The sequence below is a fragment of the Crocodylus siamensis genome, chromosome 15, assembly GCF_052110815.1.
Source record: "Crocodylus siamensis isolate JL-2025a chromosome 15, ASM5211081v1, whole genome shotgun sequence".
NCBI lineage: Eukaryota > Metazoa > Chordata > Crocodylia > Crocodylidae > Crocodylus > Crocodylus siamensis.
This window is the reverse complement of record NC_143409.1, coordinates 38,358,281-38,384,429: the sequence shown is the minus strand read 5'-3', so window position 1 is coordinate 38,384,429 and position 26,149 is coordinate 38,358,281. Positions and strand designations below refer to the sequence as shown.

The 26,149-nt window shown below is 43.4% G+C and overlaps 1 protein-coding gene across 2 annotated transcripts in view; it reads right to left on the bottom strand.

The window, feature by feature from the left end:
- Positions 1-26,149, bottom strand: part of MYO1E (myosin IE) — a 171,478-nt gene that overhangs the window by 94,628 nt on the left and 50,701 nt on the right. For both annotated transcript variants that reach the window (XM_090030181.1, XM_090030180.1), the window contains exon 2: positions 56-199. In XM_090030181.1, the coding sequence (XP_089886307.1) occupies positions 56-199 (144 nt within the window). The remainder of the gene's footprint in view (positions 1-55; positions 200-26,149) is intronic.

Here is a 26,149-nt window from a genome sequence, read left to right as displayed (position 1 = left end):
TAGATACAAATTGCCTATATCACCTCAAGAAAAAAAACTTGTTTATAAAGGATACAAAGATGTAATCATCCATATATCGTTTCTTCAGGTTCTCCACAATCGAATCCTCTGTGATTTTAGAAAGCAAGACCATATCATCCACTCCACTGTGTTTGACATTGTGGCTCAACCAGTGATACCTGTAGTGTACTTTGCTACCCTGTAAGAAAAGTCAATATATATCAAAAAGGTCAGCATACTTCTCATTGTCTTTAGAAAGTGAAAATGGTGTATTTATTCATAAGCTGAACCAAAAAATATTATCTTACATTCAGCAGTGACCCCCATGCCTAGTTGGGTCTTGGACTAAAATATACCTCCTTTCACTTAAATAAGTCAGATTTATTTATTTCAGTTAATACACTTGTTCCTGTATTTATTTGACTGAAGAGAGATCCAGCTGTTGGCTGCTGTAGCTCTAACAAGTCAAACTACAAAAAATATTAGAATTTTCACAGCGAGCATAATCTGCCGCTAACACCGAGGTGTGGTAGATTCCTTACCACTTGCAGTCTTAAGTCAAGCCTACATCTCTTTGTATAATCTATGCTATGACGCAAACGAATGATTCATAAATGATGTGGCCACTGGACGCTGGTGTCAAAACTGGACTGGCCAAGTTCGTTGACAACACCAAACTTTGGGGAAGAGTCTCCACACTTGAGGACAGGCTGGTGATCCAGATCAACTTCGACAGGCTTGCAAGGTGGGTGGATGAAAACCTGATGGCATTCAATACAAAGAAATGTGAGGTGCTCCACCTTGAGAATAAAACCCTGCAGCACACTTATAGGCTCAGAAATGCTACACTTGCTAGCATCATGACCGAAAGAGACTCGGGGGTCATGATTGACCACAAGATGAATATGAGCCACAAATGTGATACTGCAGCTGGCAAAGCAAACAAAACTCTGGCTTGCATCTACCAATGCATCTCAAGCAAGACCCAAGATGTCATCCTCCCGCTGTACTCGGCCTTGGTGAGGATGCAGCTGGAGTACTGCATCTAATTCTGGGCTCCACAATTTAAAAAGAACATGGAGAAGCTTGAAAGAGTCCAGAGGAGAGCCACATGCATGATCAGAGGGCAAGAGAATGGGCCTTATGAAGAGAGGCTGTGAGCTATGGGACTCTTCAGCCTGGAGAAGCATGGGCTCAGGGGTGACTTGGTGGCTGCCTATAAGTACATAAGCGGTGTGCATCAGGATCTGGGGGAACACCTGTTTGCCAGAGCACCCCAGGGGATGACAAGGTCCAATGGTCACAAACTCCTGCAAGACTGTTTTAGGCTGGACATAAGGAAAAATGTTTTTACTATCCAAGCCCCCAAGGCCTGGAACAAACTCCCCCCAGAGGTGGTGCAAGCACCTACTCTGGACTCTTTCAAGATATCTATGAAAGTTATTAGCCTGCCACAGAAATCACTGAATAAAATTACATGGCTTGTGTTGTACAGAAACTCAAACTGTATGTTCCTAATACCCCCTTCTGTCTTAAAAAAACTATTAATTGTTGTATATAATTGACATCCAAACAGGAATTTACTGTTAGAAACAGCTTACTGTCTTTCTGCAAAAGTCCCATTGCTGTATCTATTTGACTCATGATGCTCAGAGTGCATACAGAATGGCTTCATCACATTGTTTAGTGTCTATGCACCTACCCTTAAGCTAGCAATGAAAAAAATAACTTTTTCTACCAACAAGTTGAAAAAGAGACTGAGAAAACTCACTATTAAAATATTTGGCGACTTCAATGCAAGAGTCAGGTGTAGTTTTAAGAACTGGCCTGGTATTCTGGGCAAACATGAAAAGGAAAGGTAGCAGAAGGGCTGGCAAGCCCTCCTGGTACAATAGGGACATTGTGGTCCTCTTAAAAAAGAAAAAAGAGGCATACACACAGTGAAAGCTAGGGTCAGTCCTCAAGGAGGACTATACAACAGTGGACCACTTGTAGGGAAATGATTAGGAAAGCTAAGGCGGTGACTGAGTTTAAGTTAGCCAAGGGAGTGAAGGACAAATAGAAGTCCTTCGGTAGGTATATAGGGAGCAGAAGGAAAACAAATGGAAGCATGGGGCCCCTGCTTAACAACTCAGGACAGCTGATAACGGACACTTGGGGCGGGGAGGAAGAAACTGAACTCCTGAATGGCCACTTTGCTTCAGTACTTCACCAAGGGGAAAGACAAGAGAGATAAGGATCACAGGGGGCATGGTGGGAATGATAGCCTTCCCACTGTGGATGCTGGGTTGGTACAAAACCAACTAGAAAAGCTAGACATTTATAAATCAGCAGGACCAGATGGACTTCACCCGAGAATGCTGATGGAGCTGAGGTCCCTGTGGAACGCCTGGCAAAAGTTTTTCAGAAATTGTGATACACAGGGGAGATCCCTGAGGATTGGAAGAGGGCCAACATTGTGCCCATCTTCAAGAAGGGGGAGGATCTGGGTAACTATCAGCCTAACCTCCATCCCAGGGAAAATCCTGGAAAAACTCATTAAAGAATCTGTGTGATATGCTCGTTGAGGGTAAGATTCTCAATGACAGCCAGCATGGCTTCATCGCAGGTAGGTCTTGTCTTACCAATCTCATCTCCTTCTATGAACAGGTCTCTTGCTACCTGGACATAGGAAAGAAGGTCAACATTATATACCTAGACTTCCAAAAGGTTTTTGATCTAGTATCCCACAACATCCTTGTGGAACAATTGGAAGATTGTGGGCTTAACTGCTCAACAGTTCAGTGGGTAGAAAACTGGCTGCATGGTAGGACCCAGAGAGTTCTCATGAATGGATCTGTCGTCCTGGCAAGAAGTGGCCAATGGTGTCCCTCAGGAGTCCGTGCTTGGACCAGTCCTTTTCAACATCTTTATCAATGATTTGGGTGTGGGGGTGAAAGGCTCACTGGCCAAGTTCGCGGATGACACCAAGTTATGGGGGAGCATGGCCATGCAAAGAGACAGGTTGCAGATATAGGTGGACCTGGACAGGTTGGAGAGCTGGGTGGACTGGAACCAAGTGAAGTTCAACACTCAGAAGTATAAGGTGCTCCATCTGGAGGCAAACAATCCCCAACATACCTACAGGCTCAGTGATGACAAAATGACTTGCACCACAGCTGAAAGGGACCTGGAGTAGTGATTGACCATCACATGAACATAAGCTGGCAATGCAATGCTGTGGCCAGCAAGGCAAACAACACTCTGGCGTGCATTAACTGTTGCATCTCATGCAAAGCTAAGGAAGTGGTACTCCAACTGTACTCTGTACAGGTGAGACTGCAGATGGCGTACTGTGTTCAGTTCTGGGTGCTGCACTTCAACAAGGACGTGGAAAAATTTGAGACGGTCCAGAGAAGAGCCACCCGTGTGATCAGGGATGTGCAAGATAAGCCATACGAGGAGAGGCTAAGGGACTTGGGCCTCTTCAGTCTATAGAAGAGAAGGCTCAGAGGGGTCTTGGTAGCAGCTTACCACTACATTGAGGGAGTACATCAAGAACTCAGTGAACAGCTATTCACCAGGGTACCCCTGGGGAAGACCATGAGCAATGGATATAAACTCCTGGAAGGCTGCTTCAGGCTCAACTGCAAGAAAAACTTCTTCATAGTCAGGGTGTCTAGACTGTGAAATAAACTCCCGCCAGTGGTAGTGCAGTCACCTACCCTGGAAATCTTCAAAAGGAGATTGGACAGTCACCTCGCTGGGGTCACTGGACCCCAGTTGTCTTTTCCTGCCTAGTGCAGGGGGACTGGACCTGATGACCTACAAGGTCCCTTCCAGCACCTAACAATCTGTGAATCTATGACTCTACAAACATGAAATTGGTAATATGAAGGAAAATGACCAACAAGTGTTAGAATACTGTTCAAGTTAAAATGTATGTGTTACTAACATCATTCACTCATTACATCAAGGAATGAAGGCAACTATAATGTATGAAAACAAAGAATCAAGTGCCTCTGAAATCAACAACAGGGTGAAACAGGGGGTGTGTGAGCCACTGTGATTTTTAACATCCATTTTTCATTCCTGCTTCTTCATGAATTCAAGGACAAAAATGATTGCATTTATCCTCAAACCAAACTAGATGGAGGCTTGTTCAACACTGCAAGGTTTAGTGTGAAAACCAAGTTGAAAGAACTGGTTCTGAAGGATTTCCTGTTTTCAAATGATGTGGCCTTGGTTGCTCATAGTGAATCTTCCCTGCAAAATCTCTTGGGCAGATTTTCTAACTCATGCAAGAGCTTCAGGATGGCAATTAATCTCAAGAAGACTCTGATCACGTATCAGGGCGTGAAAAAACCAATACCCTACATAACTCTAGAGCATAAATCTCTTGGTATTGTTGACAGTTTTTACTACTTGAGTTCTATGATCAGCAGGAATCTTGACCTTCAGACTGAACTAACTAACAGAATCAGAAAACCAGCTAAGAATTTCAGGCTATTACAGAAACATGCATGGAATAACATCAAACTATTAGCTAAGGTGCAGATATGAATCTACAAGATTTGTGTGCTGTCATCCCTACTTTATGGTTCAGAAATGTGGAATACATATGCCAGGCATATCAAGAGACCAAACAGCTTCCACATGAGATGTCTGCATAAGATTCTGGAAATCAAGCGAGAAAACAGAATATCAAATACAGAAGTACTTCAATGTACAGGACTGACACACTTGGAAACCACTATCAAGAAGAAAAGGTTGCGATGGATCTGCCATGTCAGGAGAATGGGAGAAAACAATATCCCCAAGAATATGTTGTATAGTAAGATTTGAGATGGCTCTAGAAAGTGGAGTTACCCTCTATGATGGTACCACGGTGTGTGCAAAAATTATACGAAGTCATTCAGTCTTAACTTGGGCTAGCAAAAACAGGATGCGCTTCAACACTGACAAGTGCAGGGTGCTGCACTTGGGCAGTAGCACCCTGCACTTGGGCAGTAGCAACCAGCAGCACACGTATAAGATGGGAAACTCCCTTCTTGAGAGCACGGAGGCAGAAAGGGATCTTGGAGTCATTACTGACTCCAAGATGAACATGGGCCGACAATGCGAGGTCACGGTTGGCAGGACTAACTGGACCTTGTCATGCATCCACAGGTGCATCTCTAGCAGGGCCAAGGAGGTGATCCTCCCCCTCTATGCAACACTGGTCAGGCCACAGCTGGAGTACTGTGTCCAGTTCTGGGCGCCCCACTTCAGGAGGGATGTGGACAACATTAAGAGGGTCCAGAGCAGGGCCACCCGAATGATCTGGGGACTACAGGGCAGACCCTACAATGAGACCTGCGGGACCTGAACCTGTTCAGCCTTCACAAGAGAAGGCTGAGGGGGGACCTGGTGAAAATCTATAAATTCACTAGCGGGGACCAGAAGGGTTTGGAAGAGACCTTGTTTCCCCTAGCACCCCCTGGTATAACAAGGAATAACGGCCGCAAGTTGTTGGATAGTAGGTTTAGATTAGACATCCGGAAGAACTACTTCACAGTCAGGGCGGCTAGGAGCTGGAACCAACTTCCAAGGGAAGTGGTGCTGGCTCCTGCCCTGGGGGTCTTTATGAGGACGCTTGATGCCTACCTAGCTGGGATCATTTGAGCCCAGTTTTTTCTCCTGCCCTGGCAGGGGGTCGGACTTGAAGATCTATAAGGTCCCTTCCAACCCGACTTCTATGATTCTATAATTCTATGAACTTGGAAAGCTACAAGGAGAATGCAAAATCCCATCCAATCTAAAGGGAACATCCGGCAGTGGGTGCAGCTCAACAGGAAGTGGCTTTGACCCAGAGGATAGAAGCAAAGTAAGAAAGAGGAAAGCAGCATGCTGTAAACTTGAACTCCAACTCATACAAATATGGATCTGTGAAACTTGTAACAAGCTGCATCACTCCTGAATTGGGCGTGTCACCCACAAACGGCTTGTTCGGGCATCTTATGAGACTTCTTACATGTACACCATAATCCAGAGGATCAACAGTTGTCTACTAGGAATTTTCCATGCAGGCCACTAAGCTCCTCAGGAGCTACTCTGCGACAAATATTAAAAATTTCTTACATTACATGTTGCACCAATTTATGCTAAAATCAGTTTAAATATTATGTTAGTTGAATGGGTGCAAAACCCTATGTAGATGGCTCTTATATAGATTTAAACCTGGATTATATTGATGGAACTTGATTTGATTAAAAATCAATCAATTAGTCAAGCAAGTTTAAATCTATATTCAGGAGTATCTATATCTATATTAAATCTATATTTAGGAGTCCTTGGGAAGACCTTTGAGAAAATTATCAAGGAGCACATCTGCGTGGGCCCAGCATGGGAGGTAATGCTCAGGGGCAACCAACACGGGTTCACTGCCTGCAGATCCTGCCTGACTAACCTTGTCTCCTTTTATGACCAGGTCACAAAGTCCTTGGATGCAGATGTTGAGGTGGATGTCATCTACCTGGACTTCACGAAGGCCTTTGACACTGTTTCTCACCCCATGCTCATTAAAAAAAAGTAGGCGACTGTGGCACTGAAACCTACACAGGCAGATGGGTGGCAAATTGGCTCAATGGTCACAGCCAGAGAGTGGTGGTGGATGGGTCATTTTTGACCTGGAGGAATGTGGGCAATGGAGTTCCCCAGGGCTCAGTCCTCAGGCCTGTGCTATTCAACATCTTTATCAGCAACTTGGAGGTGGGCGAGGAAAGCACACTGTCCAAATGTGCTGATGACACAAAGATGTGGGGAGAAGTGGCACACTGGAGGGGAGGGACAGAATCCAACTAGATCTAGACAGGTTACAGAGGTGGGCAGATGAGAGCAGGATGAAATTCAACGTAGACAAGTGCAGGGTGCTGCATCTAGGGAAAAGGAACCAGCAACACACCTATAAGCTGGGGAACACCCTTCTCATCAACACAGTGGCTGAAAAGGATCTTGGAGTCATTGTTGACTCCAGGATGGACACGAGCCACCAATGTGAGGAAACGGTCAGTAAGGCTAACCGCACCTTGTTGTGCATCTACAGATGCATCGCAAGCAGGTCCAGGGAGGTGATCCTTCCCCTCTCTGTGGCACTGGTCAGGCCACAGTTGGGGTACTGCACCCAGTTCTGGGTGCCGCACTTCAAGAGGGATATGGCTAACCTTGAGAGGGTCCAGAGGAGGGCCACTCACATGATCGGGGGTAGTAGGCCAGGCCCTACAAAGATAGACTAAAGGGCCTGAATCTATTCAGCCTCCACAAGAGAAGACTGAGAGGGGATCTGGTGGCTGGCTATAAACATACCGGGGGGGGACCAGTGAAAAATAGGTGAGGCTCTGTTCCCCTGGGCATCACCTGAGATAAAAAGGAATAATGGCCACAAATTGATCAAGAGTAGGTTCAGGCTTGATATCAGGAGGTATTACTTTATGGTTAGAGCTGCCAGGCTCTGGAATGGGCTCCCAAGTGAGGTGGTGCTCTCCCCTACCTTGGGGGTCTTCAAGAGGCGGTTGGATAGGGTATTATGGCTGGGGTATTATGGTCCCAGCACTTGTTCCTGCCCAGGACAGGGGATCATACTTGATAATCTGTTCAGGTCCCTTCTGACCCTAGAAACTATGAAACTATGTATCCATACTGGGGTTTGCACCTATTTCATTAATTAAAAAAAAAACCCAACCCAGAAGCCCTCTAATTCAGAAAACCCAGTAAAACTGAAATCTACAAAGCCCAAGATTCCAATCCCAGTATCCTGAGAAACTGATGGAAAGAGTCCCATCAACTTCAAAAGATACTGGATCAAGCCTTTAGAACCAAAGTACCCAGATGAGTGAATTTATATACTCTTGTTGTGAATCTCTGATCCCAAACTCTGGTTAGCCTTTGCCGATAGTCTTTTTGGAACTCTAACCCAGGGCACTCAGAGAATCTGTCCATCTGCACAGCCCCCTAAATCCTATAACAACCCACGCAATAAGCTCCACTGGGTCCTCTGCAGCCAGGCCTCTGCACTTCTATGGAGCTGTAGGATTTGCACTCTGGAACACTGATTTTCATTTTCATAATATCAAACTCCATTAACGCTCATTTCACTAAGTTATAGCATCATGTGCATTGCAATATACATAAAAATATACTGAATGTTGGATGGAAATTCTGTAACTTTTTCCTACTTGACATCACTTAACCTTTGAGTCACACAGTATTTTCAAAATCAAATCTCTACCAACAGAATACAAAGCAACATTCTCTCAAAAGGATTCTGTGCAAAAGAACAATGAGAGTAACAACAGTGTGCAGATTAGACCATATTGGATAGTATAAGGCATCTGGACAGCTTAACATGAGTTCAGCAGTGTTGGATAGGACTGTGTTTATTATATGTATTGCAGTATTACTGTACTGGTAAAAGCCTGGTTGCTGGTATAATTTATCTTGCTTGGAGAACCGATATCAACTACACTGGTGAAAGCATTTTTACTAGTATTAATTATGTCTACACCTGGCAAACCTTCTCTAGTATAGACTTGCTTGGAGATACAGGTGTCTGTCATAATATGGAATCTCAGACCAATTTCTTTTCTCAGGTCTTCACATTTTCCAATAACGGACTCTACTTCTCTTGTAACATCAGTAGCATTATATTAGACACTCTTTAAAAATAAATGGGATTGAATACTAAAATGTATGTTAAAACTTACAGAGATGTAAAGAGGTAAGGATTTTTGGTGGGTGATATCTTTTCTTGGACTAACAGCATGGCAAGAATAAGGTTAGACAATCTTTTGAATGCAAGACATACTTAATCAGGTAAACTCAGACTGCGATTTTTCACTGCCTCCATTTAAAATCACAATCCTTTATTTTATAATAAATGTTCCACTTTTTCTGCAATTTTCTGCTTAAACTGTAATCTGTTCTAAAATTACTTTTATAAGAAAAGTCTATTTGAAATTTAAAGATTAGTCTTTAAATTTGGCTGGGGTAAGGTGCAAAAGAATCTTAAGTGGTAACATGTGACTGCACACTTGCATGACTCACTAGGTGGTAGTTCTTTCAAATAGTATTATTGGCCCATAAGCATTCAAGAAGGTGAATAATGGAATAGAAGGAGATAAACATCCTCAGATAAAGAAAAACTTTATCAAGATTACTAGACTTAATGAGCAGAAGAATTACTATGGATGTATCCGCATTACGGCCTTATCTTTACAAGAAAAAAAGGGTTAACTAAACTCATTAACCAACTCAAGGTAAAATCCCACTGAAGACTAGGCAGTTTGTAGCTTTCACACTCATTAGCTGATCAAGTTGTATCATGTGAGAGCCTAATCTTTACTTTGAATTGTTAACAGATGTGAAAACTACAAACTGCCTTGTCTTCATGAGGTTTTTACCTTAAGTGAACCAACTTGAGTTCAGAAAAGGCCTGTTTTCCTGGTGAAGACACAGCCTAGGACTTTTTGGCTTTAACAAAAGAATTTTTTATTAGTTTTGAGTTACTGATAATTCTGGTTCAGCTTCCCAGAATACAAAACACTGGGCACGTCTGCACAAGATGCAGTACTGAGCATCAGCCTAGTTTATTAAACTGTATAAGCAAGTGTCTCCATGTGCACACCCTTACTGCACAGTAAATTTCCTCATTGTGCTTAAATTTGCACATGTAGGTAGCAAATTTAAGGGTGATTAGTAAATGCACAATAACACATGTATAGATGCAACCTGGCAGCTGCAGCCTAGGAGCCTCTCCTGCTCCAGGGCTGGGCTGTTTCTATGGTAGCACCTAGTTGCAGGGGGGCTGTGTGTGTTGGGGAGGGAGAGGCGAGGAGTCTCTATGTGTTGACGGCGGAGTGGGGCAGGATGGGGGTGTGAACTGTGAGGAGAATAAAGATATGTTCTTTGGATACCTACCTGGCATGAGAGTGATGCTGGGGCTGAGCAGGGGTAGTGCAGGGAGATGCAATGGGCACAAACACAGCTGCCACGCTGCTCCTCTATGCACAGGAACTAGCTGCCCAGAGAGAACAGAGCAGGGCTGAGACTTAAAGATGGGTGTCAAGCGCTGGCACCCGGGGCTGGAGTCTGGAGCCAGTACCTTACTGCACAGTAAATCTAGTCATGCTTAAATGCATATGTGGATGCGCCCACTGGGTTTATATTTATAGTCCCAAGTATGGTTATAGTCACTTTATTAAGCAGTTACTCTGTGAAACAGGTACTTACGCATGTTTCTTTTAAGATCCACTTTTTAACATGTCTCTCATTTCTGAATATTCACTTTTTTTGCATGTACAGTTAAAACATATGAATGACCAATTTTTATTTAGTTTTGTGTATTTATAGTGACTATCCCAGATGCTGGAAGTGGAATTCATATAAAAACAGTTTATGTGTAGAAAAAAGTAGTCTTTTAAAACTGTGATCCTTAACATGCAAAACTATTCTTACAAATCTGTGACTGCATTTCACTGCTGCTTTATGAAATGGGTTTAATAATATTCAGGACTCTTTCTAGATTAAGTGAAGGATGATGTAGTCATTGTTTAATGGTACTTTGTATAAGGGAAGTGCTAATTAGCAGTGTGTGAAATTTCACTGGGTGTTTCATTTCAAAGCTGTTTCAACAGGTTTCGAGGTTGAAACAGCGAAATTAAAATGAAACAAAAGGCTTTAAAACAAAATGAGGGTACTTGAGATGTTTCAAAAGTTTTGAAACATTTCAAATTTCAAAGCCTGGCTTGCTTGCAGCTAAACAGAAACTAAGCAGACGGAGGGGGAAGAGCAGGGAAAGACTGCTCTGATATTGACATCTAGCTCCCTGTTCCGATTCCCCAGCTCTCTGATCACTTCCCCAGCTCTTCCCCGGGGGGCGCAAACCCCCAGTCTGCATGCAGATCACCGCTCCCCCCGGAAGAGCTAGGGGAAGCAATTAGGGGGCTGGGGAATCGAAGAAGAAGCTAGGGGAATGTTCAGTTTCCTGAACTTTCCCCCAGTTCCTGGTTTGATTCCCCAGCTTCCATGATCTTTCCCCCAGCTCTTTGATCGCTTCCCCCAGCTCTTTCCAGGGGAAAGTGGGCCCCCAGATGATATGGGATGACAGCAGGCTGCCGCTACCAGCTGATGATGGCACCAGCTCTGGGCTATTTCCCCAGCCTGCTGAAACCCCACGTGCAGATATGGGAGCCCATGCCCCCTGGGAGGGCTGCAGGGCTGTGCCAGACTCCTCCCAGGGGGTACCGGCCCCTGGATCTGCATGTGGGATGACAGCAGGCTGCCACTGGCGTCTGGGACCAGAGCTCGGTGCAGCCTGTGCCGAGTGACAGGAAGACTGGTGCTGCAGCTGACCCCAGCCGGCAGCAGCAACATGCTCTCATCCCACATGCAGATCCAAGGGCCTGCGCCCTCCAGGAGAACTGCGGGGCTGTGCCAGACTCTTTCCAGGGGGCGTGGGCCTCTGATCTGCATGCGGGATGACAGTAAGCTGCTGCTGCCAGCTGGGACTGACGCTGGACACAGCCTGTGCCAAGCAGACTGGTGCTGTCACTTGCCCCAACCGGCAGTGGCAGCCTGATGTCTTCCCATGCACAGATCCAAGGGCCTGCGCCCCCCAGGAGGGCTGCAGGCCTGTTCCAGACTCCTCCCAGTGGGAGCAGGCCCCCAGATCTGCATGTGGGATGACAGCACGCTGCCACTGCCAGCAAGTGATGAGTTTTGCTTTGAACAGTTGGAGGTGCAGTTTCCCAGAAACCCCTGCACCTATCTCCTTGAAACTTGGCAGACTTCATGCCCTCAGAAGAGGTCTCCAACCCTGCACTTTCCACCTGAATCAGTCACAAAATGACAAAGTTATAGGCATTTTCATGATTTCCAATTAGCCTATGGGTGAAACATCAAAACAGTGTTGAAACAGCAAAAGAGTTTTGATAAAACAAAACATAACAGTGCTTAGAAACAGCAAAATGAAGCACTGTCCCTTCGCAATGATGAAACAAAAGTCAAAATGAAATGGTGCTGTTTTGCACAGCCATAACAAGACTAAGTATCTTATGAAAGCCTATGATCTCACCATGTCTCCAGCGTGCACAAAAGCTTGTATTTAACTAAACATGTGTTTTTAAGGTTGAGTTAACTAAGTTGGTTAACTAAAAACTTGTGAATCATGTTTGCAGACCTAAAAGTGCTAATATTGCATGGCACCCTGTGGCAGCCTTGACAGGATATCAAGGCATCTCAGGGTGCCTGGTAGAGAATCACTGATATAGGTAAATACAAAATGGACAAGAAACCAAGCTTCTGCTTGCTTCCCTCTCCAAAGTGGTGTGTTGCTTAGTCATTCCACATGCTGACAAGTCATATGTCATACGTTATGACAAGTCATATGTTAGTCTTGTTTTAAATACAACTTTCTGTACTTCACATATCAATCAGTTTATTATTTTTATAGAGGAAAAGGACCATCACTTCATTTATGCCTTCTTTGAACAGAAACATTCTTAACTTTGTGTTTCTTGATGCAAATTATGTTAGGTTAGTATTTTATCATGGAAAACTGAAGCCTTCCACTGTTTTGTAACTGTTTAAAATCTAAGTGGAATTTAGATTAGACTTGATGAGAAAGATAACAAGCCATCAGCCAGCACTTGTAAGAGAGTTCATATAATGTGAAAAATCTTTCTGCATGAGGCCTATGAATTTTGCCTTGACACTATGGAAACAATTTATTGAAAGCAGTGAAGAAATAAAGGAACCAATTAACTTTTTGGAAGTCACTGCAAGACATATGACCCAAAGATCAGTTGAGGGTCAGGTTATTTGAGAATACACGAAGAATTAAAACAGCAGCCCAAAAGAAAAACATGATTTCTTTCAGCATATTCATCAACTGCTTGAGATATTATCTTTGGAAATTTGGACTGGAAAGGTAGACAGACAAAGAAGTATAGTATCAAGATAAATACGGAGAATGGCAATCATTTCAAAAGTATAAAGAATGTGGTTAATGCTGGACAGCTGAGTGAGCTAGAGGAAATGTATGAGAAATGAGATACAGAGGGAATAATCATGTTTCCATTGAAGTTGGTAGCCTAACGCCCATTGATGAATTTAGTAAGAGGAGAATTTGGCCAGGAAGCCAAAATGGATGGAAAATGAATACTGAATTAAATAATGGAAGGCTTTTCAGGGTGGGTTTGATTTAAATCAAATAGATATAATTCATGATTTAGATCACAATTTAAATCACTGGCCAGGAAGCCTTGATTTAATCATTGTTTTCTACAAAAAGTGCATTCGTGTTTGATATAACTGTAATGCATATTATTCACAACTCAGAGACAGATGCAGGTTTCATTTTAGAAGGTACACCCTATACAGTTTAAAGCAGTGATTTATTTTGATTTTATTCCGATTAATAGTGTAGCTACATCAGAAAACTGAATTGTGATTTGGTTATTTTATTTACCAAAGCTGATTGAAGCAGATACTTGTGAAAGTCTTTGGGAGGTGAACTGTCCCCAATTCACTAGATTAATTATGGATATTTGGGGGATATTTTTGCCATGCCGTATTAAGAGAATATCAAATGAGTGCTGCAGTCATGTGTTATTAGCTTGGGGCTTTCTTCACTTCCTCGATTTCTCCTCATCTTTGATTTCTACTCTTACAGCAAGGCAAGCCTACTGCCATGATTAGTTTTCCCTTCTACCATACCATAATCAGAAACTTACTTCTCAGGACTTCTGGAATATTTTGCTCAAAATATATTTCTCTTTTGTGTCTACAGACTCCTCCTCCTTGCCCAGATCTACTCTACCCCCAACAATCCTCTATTCATTTAATGTCTTGAAACTTTGCTCTTTTAGAGAGAGGTAAAGGCTTGACTGTGTACACAAACTTGCAGAGAAACAATAGGGCTGATGAGAGACAAGAGACATGATTACCTACACATCTCCATATACTGTTGTTAACAAGGATGTTATCTCTGGAGACACAAAGCCAGTCTGAGAACTGAAAGTAAGCACACAGAGATGCTTAGGGGGATCTTGTAGACCAGGGGCAGGCAGTTATTTTGGGTAGAGGGCCGCTTACTGAGTTTTGACAAGCCATCGAGGGCCGCATGCCAAGCAGCCAGGGGCAGATAAATATTAATTTCCTAAATTTTTAGGGGCCCTGTGGGCCAGACAGAATGGCCTGGCGGGCCACATGTGGCTCGCAGGCTGCGTTTTGCCCACCCCTGTTCTAGACTGAACATGGAGTCCCACTGAGTAGAGTGGTTTTCTTTAATCTTTACTAATCTGTAGAGGAGACTCTGGGAACCCTTTAAGTTTGGGCCCCTAACACAGTCCATGGTCTGCTGTGACCTATTTATAAAACTTTTCTAATAAGTGCCTGTTGCTGAATACAGGTATTTAAAATACATTGGGAGGCCAGACCATCTTTCCACATAACCAATGCAAAGCAGTATGAAACTGGGCGGATCAAAATTCACATAGCTCAGATCGCACTTTACAGTCACTCTCCATACTTAGAAATACACTTTTAAATTAGTATGCGTGTGAATGTAGACCCTGAAAGGTCACAGGCAGCCAGATAAAAGCGATAGTAAAGAAGTCATTAATGATCCAGAATGAAGTGCACCCTCAGCAAGTTCACGGATGACACCAAGCTGGGAGGAGTAGTAGATATGCTTAAGGGTAGGGCTAGGATTCAAAATGACCTAGACAAATAGGAGGACTGGGCCAAAAGAAATCTCATGGGGCATGTTCAGACGAGCGCACACGTGCCTCTTGCCCCGCTTCAAACCCCTTTGAGGTGGGGCAAGAGGCATGCGTGGGAACGAAAGAATGTTCTCCACACTGCAAGTTTGCAGCAAGGGGAGAAAATTAGACCCCTGGATAGTCTAAAAAAACTGGAGCAAAAAAAAGCGGGGCAGGGCTGCCACAGAATTTCCGTGGTTGGCCCCTCACCCTGGTGCTGAAACATGCAGCCTGCCAGGCCACGTGTTCAGCATCAGGGCTCTAGTGCTGGTGAATAAGCGGTCGGGGGGGGGGCTGGAGGAGGGGGAAGGGGACAATGGGGGAAATCCCGCCAGCCCCGCCCACTCCCCCAGCCCCCTGATCCCTGCCCTGCCCAGCCCCTCCCCCTACCAGGCCCCCCCGATCCCTGCCCTGCCCAGCCCCTCCCCCTCCCCCTCCCAATCACTACCCAGCCAGGTCCTGCCACCCTCGGGGCCCCTCTGCCACCTGCCCAGGCTGGGCCCCTGGCAGCAGGACCCAGTGCAGCGTGCAGGGACTGTGCACCGCACCCACTGGGTCCTGCCAGTCCTGGGTCTGCTCCTGCCACCTGGCTGGCCCGGCCAGGCAGCAGAGGGGCCCCAAGGGCAGCAGAACCCATCTGGGCCCAGCACACGGTCCCCGCACACTGCGTTGGGTCCTGCTGCTAGAGGCCCAGCCTGGATGGGTGACAGAGGGGCCCCGAGGGTGGCAGGTACTGCTACCAAGGGCCTGGCCTAGCCGGGCAGTAGAGAGGCCCAAGGACCCGGCTGGGCCTGGCACATGGTTCCCATGTGCCGTGCTGGGTCCTGCCACCAAGAGTCTGCCCCAGACGTGTTGCAGAGGATTCTCAGGGCTGGCAGGACCTGGCTGGGTCTGACACATGGTCTCCCCATGCCACGCCAGGTCCTGCCACCATGTCTTAGCCTGGCTGGGCAGCAGAGAGCCCCCAGGGCTGGCAGGACCCACCTGGACTCAGCGCACAGTCCCCACGTGCCATGCCGGGTCCTGCCACCATGGCTCAGAGCACCCCACTACCACTGCTGCTGCTAAAGGTAAGTTATAGGCCCTGGGCAGGGGGGCTGTGGCCCTCCTGGGTGCCTGGGATCCACGGTCCCCCCAGCAATTGCCCACCTGCCCACACACCAACCCACATCCCTCTACAAACACCCACCTGCCTTCCCCCACACCTCTTCCCACCCCTTTCCTGCAAACATCACATCCCCCCATCACAGTGTCCCCAGGTACCAAGTGGCCAGGCCCCAGAAGCTCCTGAGAGCGAGTAGCCCTAAGCTACTTGCCAGAGCAGGTTTTTGTACTGCTGAGGCCAGGACAGGGCAGCTTTTTATACTGCTGGGGACAACACAGGTGCTGGCCCCAGGCTGTAGCTCCCCTGGCTGCAGATCCAGGAGGAGCCAGGCAGGGTTATGTTGCCCCAAGTGGCACAATTTGCTGCACAACAAAGTGCATGTCTGAGCATGTGTGCTGAGGCAAAAAGCCCGGCTCAAATTTGCACCACTTCTATTTGAGCTGCTGCAAGTGCACGTGCTTGCATGTGTGGATATGGCCATGAGGTTCAACAAGGACAAGTACAAAGTCATGCACTTAAGATGGAAGACTCCCATGCACCAGTACAGGCTTGGGATCAACTGGCTATGTAGCAGCTCTGCAGAAAAAGACCTGGGTGTTATAGTGGACAGTAAGCTGGATTTGAGTCAACAGTGAGCCCTTGTTACAAAGAAGGCTAATGGCATACTGGGCTGCATTAGTAGGAGCACTGCCAGCAGATCAAGGAAAGTAATTATTCCCCTCTATTCTGCTCTACACTGGTGAGACCACATCTGGAGTACTGTGTCCAGTTTTGGCCCCCCACTACAGATCTGTATATCCAGATTCTGGAATAGACTCCTCCCAGAGGTGGTACAATCTCCTTCCCTGGGGATCTTCGAAAGACATCTGGACTCGCACCTCTCTGGCGTCATCTGAGCTCAGCAGTTTTTCCTGCCTTGAGCAGGAGAGCTGAACTTGATCTCTGAGGTCCTTTCCAGCCCCTAACTTCTATGAATCTATGAAAGGATGTGGACAAGTTGGAGAGACTCCACTGGAGGGTAACAAAAATGGTTAGGGGGCTGGGACAAATGACTTCTGAGGAGAGGCTGAGGGAATTGGGTTTATTTAGTCTGCAAAAGAAAAGACTGAGAGGGGGATTTGACAGCAACCTTCAACTACCTGAAGGTTAAAAAGAAGACAGAGCTAGACACTTCTTAGTGGTGGCAGATGACAAAACAAGGAACAGCAGTCTCAAGTTGCAACAAGGGAGGTTTAGGTTGGAGATGAGGAAAAACTCTCCCACTAGGAGGGCAGTAAAACACTGGAACAGGTTAACTAGAGAAATGGTGGAATCTCCATCCTTAGAGGTTTTTAAGGCCCAGCTCAGCAAAGCTGTAGCTAGAATGAACTAGGTGGGGATGATCCAGCTTTGAGCAGGGAGTTGGACTAGACGAGACCTCCTGAGGTCCTTTGCAACCCTCATTTTATGTGATTCTAAGTACAACAAAGTGCATACCGAGAAACAAATTTGTAAACAGTCAGTAAAGCTATGATGTAAGGCAGTTCAAAGAGAGAAAGTCACTTACTGCAGATTAATATTGTATTGTATTTAAGCTGCAGTTTCTATCAATATCTCTACTGATATCAATCTGTGAGGGCTGACTGTACCTTTAAAAAACACAGCCTTTCATTAGGATTGTGGAGTAGTGCCAACGCCCCATCCTCTTCAAGGAGACTACCACACCTAGCATAGTGATATGCTTTGCCCTGTCAGCTACATTGTGGCCAGCTCTTTCCTGTGTTGGGACACAAGATGCTCTTTGGGCCCTTTTCTAACATTTTATCACATTCCAGCAAAAGTAGTCACAACGTGGTCTTTCAGTTTCTATATTATAACTTTACAGTCACTGTCACTGTACCACTTCCTACTGGTATCACAGAACACTTAACTCACCCTACTCACATGGTACTCATCCAGCAAATAAGCACAGAAATGTATATGCAGTTCTGAAATCCAAAGATTTCCAAATGATAATCCATTTAAACAAGTTAACTGCAAAGCAGTTGTTTTCATTAGTATTCCAAAGTCTTGTACAGAAAAAAGCACAGATGTATAGGTACAATTACATTCATTCCCAAAAGATTACAGCAGGTGAAAACCTTTTCTTCTCAAATTGTTCTGTGTATTTGTAGGAGCTACTTTAAATATATAAACATGAATTAAGAAGCTTAGAGAAGATGCATGATTTATAATTTATCTGACTTTCTTAAGTAGTTGTCTTAAGTGGAAAAGCTACCTCATTATTTAAGTTTCATGAAACATGCACAACAATTCAACATCAATAATTATTTGGAATAATTCTGTTGGCAAGGAACTTGATTTTTTCATTAAATAATCCCAAGAGGCTGCTGTTATTCACTGTAACCTGCTAACAAGGATGTACAAGTGGACAACCATTAGGAAAGGTTCTGCAGATCAAAGGAAAAGGTTCTACAGAGAATAATATTGGTCAGTAAGAGATAATAGGCCACCACATGTTATATAATAAAGACCTGTATTCCATTTTGTGAGGGTTATATAAATAGATCTAGGAAAATGAGTTCTTTCTTATAATAATAAAAAATACAGAAAACCATGTACCTGGAAAAGCAATTTGTAAAATTATGTGAACTACTCAGAAACTTGGCAAACATTAGCACTGACTAGTAAAAGGGTTGATGCCAACCTAATGGGGAGAAAGATAAAGAGAAATTTCTGCATCTCCTTTCTGACTGCTCATTTTACTCTCAGGATTCAATGTATTTTAAAAGATTTTTCTTGCATAGAATAGAAAACAGATAAAATGTAAACACTGTCTTTAGATAGTCCCTTGAGTCTTGGTGCTGAACACAGATTTCATGTCTGGCCCCTGAAGAAGAAACCATGTTAGCAGAACCAGTTTTAAACCTGGGTCATGCTAATATAGCGTAACTAGTTTTTAAGATGTCTTGGCTCCTCTTAGCATTTCACAGTGTGAGATGTTTTCTAATGGGGTGGGGGGACATGATGCAACTTTGTGTCTGCAGAAGGGAAGTCTAAATGACTTAAAACAAGGAACTGGGAAGATTTAAGCCCCCTCCCTGATACCCCCCTTCCACTCCCCTGTAAAAACCGTTATCTGTACAAAACTCCTCAGAACCAAAGATTGGAGGTAAGCCACAGGAATGGAAACACCACTGTTTAATAACCTGGCTGTTGGGCATGCCTCAGCAATGCTTTATATGTGTTCTTCAAAGCCAATGCTTGGAATAGTGTTAGAAACTAATTTTGGTCTAGAAAAGCAAGAATAAAGATGTGTACTGCACTACTGTCAGCTCTTATTTTTCAGTTGGTTGCTGTTTCAGGCTCAAGATTAGATTCACTTTGCACTCTGTCAAGAATAATATTTGTGGATTGTATGGTGACCCTATAAGCTAACAGTCTGCTGTCAGAGGTGCACCACTTCAGGATTACCAGGGCAATAGAGATAGACCTAGACACCTGAAAAATTCTTGTGGTCTTCTGTTCAGCTCTGTTCTGTTATTCCTTTGCATCAAAACCCCTGAACCTAAGAGGTTCACTCTGCACTCATTTAAAGCCTATGCACCCACAGGTATATTTCCCTTTCATAGATTCATAGATTGTTGGGGCTGGAAGGGACCTTGGAAGATCATTGGGTCCAGCCCCTTGCAGGAAAGATAACTGGGGGTCAGGTGACCTTAGCAAGGTAACTATCCAGTCTCCTTTTGAATAGTACAAATCAACTGCTGAATTAATATATAGGCATAGGCATTTGCACCTTCAGGAAAATAACAGAGTAACAGCAGAGACAGCAAAACACCAAAGCTTAATGGATTTTATTATTATTAATTACTATTTTATTACTATTAATTACTTATATAATACTTTTCTTCTGCAGAGTGCTGGAAATATATGAGAAATCTTCTGCTTAGATAATTACATATTTATGATATGGTTAAAAGGACTATCTTCATGTTTAGAATGGATGTTTAATTTAAGCATAGACTGGTATTTATTTACAGATGCTGGGATGTCATACACCACCGTGTGCTACAATGGCAACTGCGTTCTTCCGTCCGTCCTTGTTGTTTCTTATTCTTCTTCACAACATCCTAAGCTACAAGTATTTGATGTGGCTATAAAAAGTTTGGGTCATGCTGGGACACACAACAGGGTTTTCTTTAACTGGAGAAAACAAACATTTTATGGTTCTAACCATTTAAAAATATTCCATCTAAAAATAAAACACTTAAAAGAAGAGCTCAGAAGAGACTGTACACTCAGTCCCTGAGAACGGGTTAGAGGTGCCTTATGTCGCTTCCATTTACTCTAGTCATCTGAATTAGCAGAGCTTGAACCTTTACTAGATCTTTGTCTTGACCTCTGCCACTAAAAAGGTTGCTAAAAAGGTTACAAGCATTGATTCTTTGGCTGCATTTACCATAAAAGAACTCACACCTGTGATTTATCATCAGTGACCTTTTCCCCTGTAGCATGTGATTCACAGTCCCATGGGGGAATAAGATATATACTTTCTCCAGTTAAAGGTATGACCAGCTTTCTTGTTATGACCCCAGCAAATTTAGATAACTTAAGATGTGGCTGTTTTTCCTAGCTCATAACATGGTGTAACACAAAATGCCAAACACAGGATGTCAAAAGAGCTGCACCCAACCTACACTACAGCTGACATCAGTGTTACCACGTGTGAAGTTACATCATCAGCAAGGGAATCATATTTTTTCCTTAACGCTGGGGTGTGGTTCCAAGAGTGACAAAAACAGGCGAAGCATAGCAGTACTAAAATATGCCTCTCAAAAATTAAACCGAAAAGGACTCAATGGCTGTCATCAGGCCTTCCCCAACCCAGTCCTTAGATACAGCCATTCACTGTGAATTTGTCATTTTAAAAAATCTCTGTAGTCTATATGATGACTCCAGTTATCTTTAAATGTGGGCAAGTGCACTGGTTTTTCCACCCTTCGTTTTTTATACTTAACAGAAATTTTGATCCTAGATTATGGTGATCAAAATCAAAAGGCCACAAGAGACAGAAGAGGACTTAAAAATAGATTCTGTACATATAAGTTAAAAGGAAGCATAGGAATATTGGCTGGAACAATGAGAGACTATTTGAAAGAGGAAATGAAAGAGCAGAAGCACTAAAAAAAGACAGACAAAGATAAAAGGCAAATGATTTCAATTAAACATGATGGAAACATTAAAGAAAGGAAAGGAGACAAAAGCAGTGCTGCAGATGTGAGGAATGGCAAGGAAAAGAGATTCAGTATTTAATTGTAGGATGGATTACTTGAACCAAGCAGGAAAATTAAAATACCATAAAGATATTAACAAAGGGAATAAGAAAAAGGAAGCTATTTCAATGCCTAAACTTGCAAGGGTAAAAAAGAAAGGGATAGGGAAAAGTTAGTGTTTTCTTCCCCTGAACCAGTCAGTAAAAAACAAGGAAACAAGAATCTCAGTTTACCCTGAACTGAAGAGCTGCATGGGCTGCACCTACTCCCAGAGTAATTGGAGAAAAATTCCCCTTGACTTTAGTGGGACAGTCAAATCTCATACTGGGAACATTTACCTCTGGTGTGTATGTGTACAACTCCTTTGTTTTCCATGCAGTTTACCCCTTTGGTAACCCAATTTGCACCCAGTCTCAGTACATGTAAAATATGTAGGCAAGATGTACGTGTACATATTGTATTAGGAAAAAAAAGAAGCCACCACCACACCCAAGGTCCTCGTCCATTTGGCAATAATATTCCATAGAAATAGCTCATCTACAGATATACCATAACTTTCCCCTCCCTCTAATATATGCTTTTAAAAGGGTTTTGCAGGACTGTATAGGCAATAATATAGGCAATAATGCAAAATGTGCTGCATGTAGTTTTAAAAGGGCATCATACTGTTCCATACAGTGCAGATGTTTCCATTAGTGCAGGGGCTGGCAAACTACGGTCCCCCGCATCCATTGGCTGCTGCGTGCCATTCATTCTGCAGCATTCCAGTGCTATACTCCACCTCTCCCCTACTGTAGTCCCTGCTGATGCCCCAGACATACCTGTCCTTTACCCTTGCCACTAAATTTGCTCCTCAGCAAAGATGCTGGGCATGGGAATGGCACTCGATGATGATAGTAAGTGGAGACTGGGGAGGTGGGGGGTGGCGGGAAGAGAGTAAGAGCGGGCACGTGAGTAAATAAGGAGCATTTGGGCCGTAGCAGAGAATTAGCAGCCTGGAGAGACAGTGGGATAGCAACCTGTGGCCTAGTGTTCATAAAAATGGCTGATCCCTGCATTGATCCTTGCATGAATGTAAGTAAGGGGTAACTGCACTGACCCCTGAATGAACGTTATTACTTAATGAATGTATGTCATTTTGCTCAGTTTTAAGTGATCATCTAATGAAAATACCTTATTGCAATGTCTACGTTTCCTGATAAGTTTCTTGTGGTCCTGAGTATGACCGTAAACTGTATCCAACTGGAGGGCCTGCTGGCAACATGGTGGGGCTATTCGTGGCAAGGTAGCTCCTACAAATACCAGTGTTGCAACCTCCACAGTAAGGCAAGTACAGGGAGCCTCAAAGCCCTAGCCCTCACTGCCTTGTGGCTAAGGGGCATCACCTTGACAGAAACATGTCCTTGCTATGGTGTTAGGAGGCCAGTAGCAGTTCTTGCCTGTTGCTCTCTGGCAGAAGCTATGACCACTGAGGCACTGAATATCTGGATTCTGTATCTATGGTCCCTAATCATGATCAGAGGATTGAGGGCTGCCTATGTTTCCTGACTGGTGTCTGCAAAAAATGTAAAATTCAGTCTTAGTGCAGCATTGATTATAGGTCACGTATACTGTGTCACAGATGGGAACTACTGTATGCAATTCTGCAAAAGAACCAGAAGAAGAAAACATGCAGCTATTGGCCACCAAAATAATTCAAGTTAAGTGATCTGTTTCACAAATGTTTAAACCCCTGATGTCATACAAGTATAATTAGTTTCAAACATCACTAATAAATCTATACACTACTGCTGAGTGATACATTGCATGTCCTTCTAAACACTAACAATGGAAGTATCTCCCTGAGCTCAGTGAGGCATTAGCTTCAAAGTCTGGTGGAGGTCATGTGAATGGCACCACTGCAAAGCAGTGTACAAAACAGGAGCAGTTCCTGATTTCTGCATTGTCAAAGTCTTTGTGTTTGCCTTCCTTCCCTTCTTCTAGGATCAGAGCAAAGTAGGGCTGGAAGGGACCTCACAAGATCATCTAGTCCAACCCCCTGCTCAAGTGCTATATCAGACTCAGTGCTTACTCATGTTTCCAAGCAGGATTTTCCTGTCACACTGGCTCAGATGGTAGAAACTCAAGGCTTTCTCTGCTCATTCATGCCTTAAATTGTTCCTTTTGGTTCTCCAGCTCAGGAACTATTATTACATGGATGATGGGCACTAAGGTCTTTCCCCCTAGCTCCCTTTAGAAAGTTTGGTAACAGATTTGATATGTATCACCTGGTAAAGCATCCCTTTGAATGCATAGTAAGGTAGATAAAGAAAGCAGGAAATTTTCCAAAAGTTACACTGTAGAGTGACCAAAAACTATTTTGTCAGTTTGTAGACAAAGGGATTTCACAATATTCTTATTATAAAAATAAAACAATGAATTTATTCTACTTTAATCAGTATATGTCCTAGTCGCATAGTACCTAGTACAAGATTTGGCTGACAACAATTCTACTGAGTTTGAAAAGTCAGTAAACTTGTAAAACCTTCCACTTACTTTGTCAGTCACATTGTCTGAAAATATTTTTCCTTCATCATTCAGAAACCAAATAAGGAACAAAACTGAAGTGTAAGCCTGCCATATGGCTTGCATATAGAAGAATCTAAGAACGACATGAACCAGATTCTGTACACATGGACCAATGTCTCCCATATATACTGTTAGGATGCAAGATTTTGATGCTGTGTTGTGTATGTTGGGTACTGGTACCAGCTGGAGCGTTTGGCAAAAGCAAAACCAGTGAAACATTACAATAATTTAATATATAGTCATTTTCTTATTTCACATGCTTCCCTCTCCCTTCCCTGCCCCCATTTTCCAGGGCTTTGGAATCTCAGTTTAACACCAAACCCTTTTCATAGCCCACAATTTACCCTAGCAAATTCCTGTCCCTATAGTCACTGTCCAGTTTGCATTCCTGTAAATAAACACCAACTGGAAGTTGTTCTTTTTTTCTTCCTGACATCATTCCTTAATATATTTGTTTTCTCACCAGACTGATGCTCATCAGCTATTGAGATGTAACACAAAGAATGGAGGTCAAATTCTTTTTCTGTGACCCACTCCAAATAGACAGTCCCGTGAGGCTCTCTGAGGACAGATTCCATTCTGCAGGCTGTAACCTGGCTACACCCTGGCTACACTGGCACTCTCAGCAGCTCTGACTCTGCAAGGAGGATTTGGCTGGTAGCTCTTCATACCTGCACCCCCCTCCTGTCTAAGGCAGTACACATGGAAGTTGGGGATTACAGGAGCTGTATGGTGATGACTGTTTAAGAATGCACTAAGTTAGCTCTTCCCTACCCATATTCTTCCCAGGCCAGGGGTACTCTATTTTCAGCAGTGCAGCCAACTGGAAGGCCTGCTAATGGAGAGCATTTTGGGTTCATTGAGCATCCTCCCGTCTGGTAAACTGTGCTTGCTTGGTGGTTGCTTGTGTTTCTGCTATACCTGACTTGAAGAACCTGCTATCAGCCTGAATATCAAAACCAGGAATATGCACACTACTCCTCATACTGGCTTTTCTGATTTCATTAATGCAGCTGTTGTTGCCCTGAGATAGATAGTCTATGGCTACAGTGAGATTTATATTGATTGATTAGTTTGTTGCTGTTTGCAAACAAGAATCAATGGCTGTAATGTTGGGGAGTGGGTGGCCGTTGTTTTCTGCACAATAGCCTTATGCCCCCTATTTTACGATCCCAACCTCTGGCTGGAACTTATGCTAGCAATGTTTTGAGTTCCTTTCTACTACTTTCCCTCTTCTGCTGTGTGTAATTCTCCCATAAAAAATAATGGGAATGAAGTACTGCATTACATATCCAGGGGAGAAAAACAGACTGTGGTTTTTTATTTAAAGCCTATTTTTAGCTGCAAACTTTGCTTTTCTTTGCATAAAATATTAAGGCAGAAGATGGTTAAGATTGATTACAAATGGCACTTAAACTGGTACATCTGCAAAACAAAACCTTAACATCAGATATTAAGCCCTCATGCATCTCTGCAGTGCTAACAATATTTTTTGTAAGATCCTTGCATTTTACTATTTCCAGGCAACAAAAATGTTCCTATTATAACAATTCTGTTAGCTCTTTTATAGTTGAAGAGTATTTAGTATAACAACTTAATCCTGCCTGCTTTTACAGGGAAGTTTTCAAGGGCAGGTTAGACAAACACTTGACTGGGATGGTTTAGTCAGAGATGATTCTACCTTGAGCAAGGAGGCTGAACCAGATGACCTTGAGAGGTCTCTTCCAGCCATATATTCCTATGATCGTAAATCAGTTCAATGCCCTTTTTTAAAACAAAGATAGCATAAACCCCCACAAAAAACCTTGCAGCTTTGTATATTTTAGTTAATGGGTGAATTAAAAGTGGCTTAATTTTGAAAAATGAAATTTTTTTAAGAAATTTGTCATTAAAATGCACAATGGTATCATTGCCACAGAAGGAAGTTTTGTTTCAAGCCCACAAATATTTACACTTGGAAAAAATGTTAGGCCATGCAATATAATAATATATGTTAGCATGGAGAAATTCTGTTAATATTAACTATTTATTTGCATTTTGTTTTTAACTACAATTAAGCAAAATTTCCACATGAAATTCACTACTGATTTTAAAGGGATTTTACATAATAAAAGCAATATGTCAATGCACGGAAGTGTTTCTTGGAGTAAGAACAATGTGTCCCATCAACAGGAGGTCACTTTGGTTTTATAGTAAAGGTACATTATTTTCTACACAGAGATTATTAGGAAATGGTTTTCCCACCCTGCAAAAGCTTGAGGTTTCAAAAATGTTCCTGTTCTGCACTGGAATGAATTCAAGACCTTTTAAAATTTTTCAAAGTGGAAAAGGTCCAGAAAAAGATATGATAACCCCACACTAGAGTAGCCAACAATCCAGTGGTTAGGGAACTCATACAGCATGTGGAAAATTAACATTCAGGTCCCTGGTCTGACTCAAGCAGA